This window comes from Dermacentor albipictus, chromosome 9 (genome assembly GCF_038994185.2).
Source record: "Dermacentor albipictus isolate Rhodes 1998 colony chromosome 9, USDA_Dalb.pri_finalv2, whole genome shotgun sequence".
Classification (NCBI taxonomy): Eukaryota; Metazoa; Arthropoda; class Arachnida; order Ixodida; family Ixodidae; genus Dermacentor; species Dermacentor albipictus.
The window spans coordinates 72,777,161-72,783,652 of NC_091829.1; the positions used below are offsets into that span (position 1 = coordinate 72,777,161).

At 52.1% G+C, this 6,492-nt stretch overlaps 1 protein-coding gene across 1 annotated transcript; it reads right to left on the reverse strand.

Annotated features, from left to right (window-relative positions):
- Positions 1–1,942: 1,942 nt before the first annotated feature.
- Positions 1,943–6,208, reverse strand: LOC139049414 (uncharacterized). Its single transcript, XM_070524717.1, has 2 exons — positions 6,051–6,208; positions 1,943–3,636 (listed from the first exon to the last, which is right to left on the reverse strand). The coding sequence occupies exon 2, from the start codon at positions 3,593–3,595 to the stop codon at positions 1,976–1,978; it is 1,620 nt and encodes a 539-aa protein (XP_070380818.1). The 5' UTR covers positions 3,596–3,636; positions 6,051–6,208; the 3' UTR covers positions 1,943–1,975.
- Positions 6,209–6,492: the final 284 nt, after the last annotated feature.

A 6,492-nucleotide genomic window follows, 5' to 3' on the forward strand; every position in this document is an offset into this window, starting at 1 on the left:
CTCACCTAGCCTGCTTGAAATAATCAGGTATATCGTACATGTTTTTCATTCCATCAATATCTATACTCCACCATAATTTGCTTTTGTTCCTCATGGATTCACTATCTACCTTGTACTGCTACCTAAGCAACTGCTACATGGCGTTCTACCTCGTGTAGTAATGCAATGAACACTGTGCACACATCGACGCTACGCGGTGCGCATGTCGCATCGCGTGTATCCCTGCGCGCTAGGACGCGCATTTTTCCGCTGGGTGCTAGGCAGCGCCGGCTTGGCTCAGTGCTGGAGTAGCTCACACATGCGCTGTAGTGCCGGGTTCAATCCGGCGGGAAGTTAATATTTATTTTTTTCTCATTACCGGTGATACCTGCTACGGACACCGCACACCGTCACCAGCCATCTCCAATTGACCCTGTCTTGCGCTAGCTCAATACCACTTGTGCCCAAGAATTTGCTAATTTCATCATTCAACATGATGTTCTGCCATCATCGTCAGCGCATCCCTTCTTTTATTACCCATTCTGTAACTCTATTATCCACCGGTTATCTGGCCTGGGCAATACAAGGCCTACTCAGCTTCATTTCTCCCCCTCCCCCCCTGACGTCATCGAGGTTTGCTATCTCATCCATACCGTTATCTTCCTGTCTATAAACGTTACGCCCAAGGTTTTTTGTTCCATTCTTCTCTTCGCAGTCCTTAGCTTGTTCTCGCTTTTTTATTCTCCAAGTTTCGGCCCTATATGTTGGAATTGGTAGAATGTATAGGTTGTACATTTATCTTTTCGGCGAAAGCGTTAACTTTCCAATCAGGAATGAGGTAACGCCTGCCGTAATCACTGGAACCCATTTTTGTTCAGCTGTAAATTTCCTTCTCCTGATCTAGGTGCTTTGTGGGTAGGTGACCTAAATAAACCTACTATTCCGCATATCGTCGAGGGTGACTGGCGATCATGAATTCTTGCTTCCTTGCCAGACTACTGAACATTTCGTTTGTCTTCTGGATATTAAACTTCAAGTTTACTCTTATAATTTCTATGCTAAGGACCTCAGTGATTGGTTGCAATTAATTCGCAGTGTTACTTAACTATACATATGCAATATAGATTGCACTGAAATGTAAGGCACTGAAGGACAATAAAGGCACATCTCAGTAAGGTGCCAGTAAGGTGCCCACATCTCAGTAAGGTGCCTGGTGGTGGTCTCGTGCAGACGATGCTCTCTCGGTGAGCGCATATTTCCCCCCCCTCATCTTTCCCCCGCCTTTTTCCCAAGAAAGTATGCCTTCCAACTGTCGCGCCTGTCGCGGACAACATCAGTCCCTTTCCACGTAAGTATGATGCTCGGAGCAGGAGTTATGGCGCTTCAAAGTAACCGGGGGCCTGACGAACCAACCGACTGAGCTATCTTTCCGGGCAACATCCAAGGGTCATGAGTTCAAATCACCTGTCATGCTCCCTTTTTCCCCTTTTTTCTATTTTTTTCTTTCTTTTTAATGTGTTTTCCTTTATTTTATGACTGTACGGGAACCCTCTTAAAATATATATATATATATACATCCTCAATTAGGTATGACGACACATGTGCAAGTCATAAATACCAGGTTCTCTAGTCGAGTGCCATCCGTGCGGTATAACCAATCTCAGATTGGTCAACCTTGACTGATCAAATAGGGCACCACTGTATGTTAAATGAGGCGTACAACTCCTGCGGGACCCGCCGTGGTTGCTCAGTGGCTATGGTGTCAGACTACTGAGCACGAGGGCGCGGGATCGGATCCCCGCTACGGCGGGCGCATTTCGATGGGGGCGAAATGCGAAAACACCCGTGTACTCAGAATTAGTGCACGTTAAAGAACCCCAGGTGGTCGAAATTTCCGGAGTCCCCCACTACGGCGTGCGGTATAATCAAAGTGGTTTTGCCACGTAAAACCCCTGTCAGTCAGTCAGTCAAGAACTTTATTGAGGTCCTGAGGGGTCTAAGCCGTTGGAGATCGCACGCGGCGAGCTCCTTGGGCCGAAACCGTAGGCGACGCCCAAGTCGGGACGGGAACGTGGTGACGCTCCGCCAGTTCTTGGGCCCTCTGGACGGCCTTGAATTGCAGTTTGAGGTCCGGGCTTTTGAGGGCTTCTTCCCATTCGGGCTCACTGGAGAGAGGGCCCTCTGGTAACGCGGTACATTGCCAAAGCATGTGCGAGAGTGAGCAGTAGGGTTCTGGGCAGTCTGGGCAATTTGCCGGGATTTCTGAATTGTAGTGGCTTAATAGGCCTCGTGACGGATACGAGGCCGTTTGCAGCATTCGAAACGCGGCCGCCTGCGCGCGCTCGAGTTTGGCGTGCGGGAGCGGGTATTTCATTCTGCCTTTTCGATAGTGTGAGGTGATTTCTTGATATGTGAGTAGCGGGTCATTGAACTGAATGTCCAGCCCCTCGGAGGCCGTGGGACCGTCGCGGCGGGCAAGTTCTCGCGCACGGTCATGGGCCGTTTCATTGAGGTTGGGTTTTTGCGGGTGGATGTCCTTCCCCATGTGAGCGGGGAACCAGGAGAGGCACCGTTTGCACTCGTTTGAGCTCGCTAGTAATATATGCGCTACCTCTTTCGGTACATTGCCGCTTTCGTAAGCCCGAATTGCAGCACGCGAATCCGTGAGGACATGGGTAAATGTGGGGTCTGCCATGGCGATGGCTACGGCTATCTGTTCGGCTTTAGCGCTAGTGGTCGATTTAACCGATGCCGATGACCGTAACGTTCCGTTGCCGTCCACAACTGCTATCGCGAAAGTTGATGTATTGCCGTACTGGGCCGCGTCAACAAATGCGGTGGCTTCACGATCCGCGTCTGTGCGGTCGAGAATCGCGCGGGCGCGGGCCCGACGCCTACCCACGTTGTATAGTGGGTGGACGTTTCTGGGAAACGGTGAGACTCTGTAGTTGTCTCTAATTTCACTCGGTAGGGTAACAGCGTGTTCGAGATAGGGAGATGGGGAGACATTAGCTTCGCCTAAAATTAGTCTACCGGCTTTGGACGAGGATAGGCGGAGTATTTGCGCCAGAGTCTGAGCCTCGATCACTTCGTCGATGTTGTTGTGCATGCCTAGCTGATCAACCTTTGCTGTACTTGCTCTTTGTGGAATGCCCAAGACCTGTTTGATGCTCTTGCGCATGAGTGTGTTTAGTTTCGTCTTTTCTGTTTTCGTCCAGTTGTGGGCAGAGGCGACGTAATTAATATGGCTCATAAGGAACGCGTGGTATACGCGCAGTAGGTTATCTTCGCAGAGACCCTTCCTGCGCCCTGAGACTCTGTGGATGAGTCTGATCATATTTTCGGTTTTGGCGGTTAAGTGTTTGATCGAGTGTGCGTGGCATCCGGTGGCTTCGATTAGAAGCCCAAGAATGCGAATGTGGTCGACTCGCGGAATCTGTTGGCCGTCACTTGTATGTAGTGCGATCGGAAGTTCGTCTAGAGGAGTTAGGTATCGGACTCCTTGGCAAGACTTGCGATATAGTAAGAGTTCCGATTTCTTGGAAGATAGCTTCATTCCTGTCTCTAGTAGGTACTCCTCCGTGGCATCTAGGGCAGACTGTAATGCCTGCTCCATGTCTGCCAGGGAGCCTCCCGGGCTCCAGATGGTGATGTCATCTGCATATAGAGCGAAATTTACGTTCGGGATGTCTCGTAGTTTGTCTGCGAGTCCCTTCATCACTATGTTAAAGAGTAATGGAGAGATGACTGAGCCTTGCGGTGTTCCGACGGAACCCAGCGTGTAGCAGTCCGACTTAAGTTGTGAGACTCGCAGTCGGGCTTCTCTGTCTTTTAGGAAGGAGCGCACGTACTCCTGAAATCTCTGGCCGAGGCCGAGGCCTGCCACAGACTCCAATATGAAGCGGTGCGAGACGGTGTCGAATGCTCTCGTGATATCGAGGGCGAGGATGCCTCGAACGTCTCTTGTTTTAACGTCAAAGACCTGTCTTTTTAGGAGCAACATGACATCTTGCGTGGAAAGGTGGGGTCGAAACCCTACCATGTTGTGTGGGAGGAGTTCGTGTTCCTCAATGTAGCGTGACACTCGGTTTTGAATGACGTGCTCGGCTACTTTACCCACGCATGAGGTAAGAGAGATAGGGCGTAAATTGTCGAGGTTAAGTGGTTTGCCGGGTTTTGGGATAAGGACCACCGTGGCCGTGCGCCATTGCGTTGGTACCTCTCCTGTTTCCCACACGTGGTTGATGTCTTTAAGGAGTAGTGTAATGGCCTGGTCGTCTAAGTTACGTAAGATTCGGTTGGTTACCCCGTCGGGTCCTGAGGCCGATCTGCTGTTGAGGTTGTGTAGCGCCTCTCGAACTTCTGCTTCCGTGAAGGCAGCGTCTAGTTCGGGAGTGGTGTCGCACTTTATGCTCGGGTAATCGTTGGGGTGAGCGTCGCCTAATGGAAGGTAACGTTTGGCGATTTCTGCCAGGAAGGACTCTTCTGTTCCCCCTTTCGCTTTATGTAAGTGTAAAAGTCGGTCTAACGCGTGGCTGTGATTGTCCTTTGTTTGGCTGTCGTCTAACATGCGTTTCAGGAGGTTCCACTTACCTCCGGTCCGCATGCGGCCGTCGACCGCCGAACATAGTTCCTGCCATTGGAGTCTTGTGAGCTCCGTACAGTATTGTTCGATATCTCGGTTGAGTATCGCGATGCGTTTGCGCAGGCGTCTGTTGAGACGTTGTTTTCGCCATCGCGCAAGTATCGAGGCCTTGGCCTCGAGTAAGTGTGCGAGGTGAGGGTCAACCCTTGGGACCTCCAATTCCGTTTGTATGGTTTTCGTGGCTCTAGCTACGTCGCCCTTTATCGCAGAGAGGAGCTCTGCGAAGGAATCGTACGTGTTCGTGTCTTCCTTCCGTAACTGGCGGAAGCTATCCCAGTCTGTAAGGGTGAAAGACCGGGGTGGGGCCGCCGTGTTTGGTATTTCTGTGCGTATGACGAAGTGATCGCTGCCCAGGTTCTCTTGCGTATTCGTCCATGTGTAGTTTGCTACATTTCGGAGTAGCGTGAGGTCCGGCGTAGTATCGCGTTGTGTCGACGTACCCAATCTGGTGGGGAACCTGTGGTCCGTCACCAGGGTGAGGGACAGGTCGTCGATCGCGCGCGAGAGGTTGTTGCCGCTAGGCTTGATTGTGGGGTAACCCCACGACGGGTGGGGGGCGTTGAAGTCCCCTGCGATAATGAGCGGTGAGTTTCGTGCCAATGATGTGGCTTTAGTAAGGATCGCGTGGAAAGATTGTTTGTAGTGCGCGGGGGAGCTGTAGACGTTTAGTACAAAAATGCTTTGTTTTAGAAGTCGATTAGGTACGAGCTCGATTAGGATCGCCTCGATGCGACTGTTTTTCGGAAGGACGTTATGCACGATATGCGCGAATTTTCTATTAACGAGCGTGGCGATGCCTCTCCTGGCGTCCCCTCCTTTTTGGGAGACGGGGCTGTACCCTGAGAGCGTGAGGGTTTCACATAGGGTTTCTTGTAATAGTATTACGTGCGGCTTTTTGGGTTGAATTTTGAGGTACTGTTGCAGCGAGGATTTGCGTTTCGCGTAGCTAGCGCAATTCCACTGCCAAATTTCTAAGGTGTCCCGTGTCGTGTTAGCCATGATGGTTTTGCGGGGGATTTATTGGTGACGAGGGGTGCGTCGTCGTGTCCATCTGTTGTGGCTGACTAGCTTTGTTTTTAATTTTTATGGCGACTTTATTTTCGACCACCTCTACACGATTCGTTAGGATACGAATACTTTCTAGGTTCTCTCGCGTGAGGCGCAGAATTTCGCCTAGGGTGTCTTGCGGTGCATTACTCTCTTCTTCCGTCTCTGGGAGCGGAGGGGGCTTGCGTTTGGCTGTGCTAACTTTTACGTTTGTCTCCTGGGGTGGTGCTTGTTTGGGAGCTTTAAGGTTTTGAATCTCCTGTTTTGCGTCATTAAGCTGCGCTGTAAGCACTTGTATGGTGGCCCGGAGACCCGCTAGTTCCTGTCGTAGGGCTGTGACTATCTCGCTCTCATGCTCGGGCAATGAAGACCGCGTTACCTGTCTGGTAGATGAAACGTCCCGTTGCTGCTGCTGGTGATGTCTCCCTCGTACTCGGTCGGCCCACGTCAGTTCCGTGGGGCCGGATGTAGGGCGCCCCCTGGAGCAGGACCGGCTGCTGCGTCGTCCCCTGGAGCGGGAGCGGCTGCTGCGTAGGGCGCTGCGGCGCTCTGGTGTCGGCGTGACCGAGCGACTCCTTGTGGTCGCTACGGGAATACCCGAGGTGGCGGCCGAGTCCCTGTGACTGGCGCCGCTTGGTCCTTGGGAGCGGCTACGGCCGCGTCGGTTGCGTCTGCGGCGGCGTCTCTGTCGAACGATGTAAGGGACCTGAAACTTGCGCTTGCAGTCCTTGTCGGCGGTGGGGTGCGGTCCGCCGCACAGGGTGCAGTGAGGGGAACACTGGTGATCTTCCGCTGGAGTTTTGATGCCACACTTCCGGCAC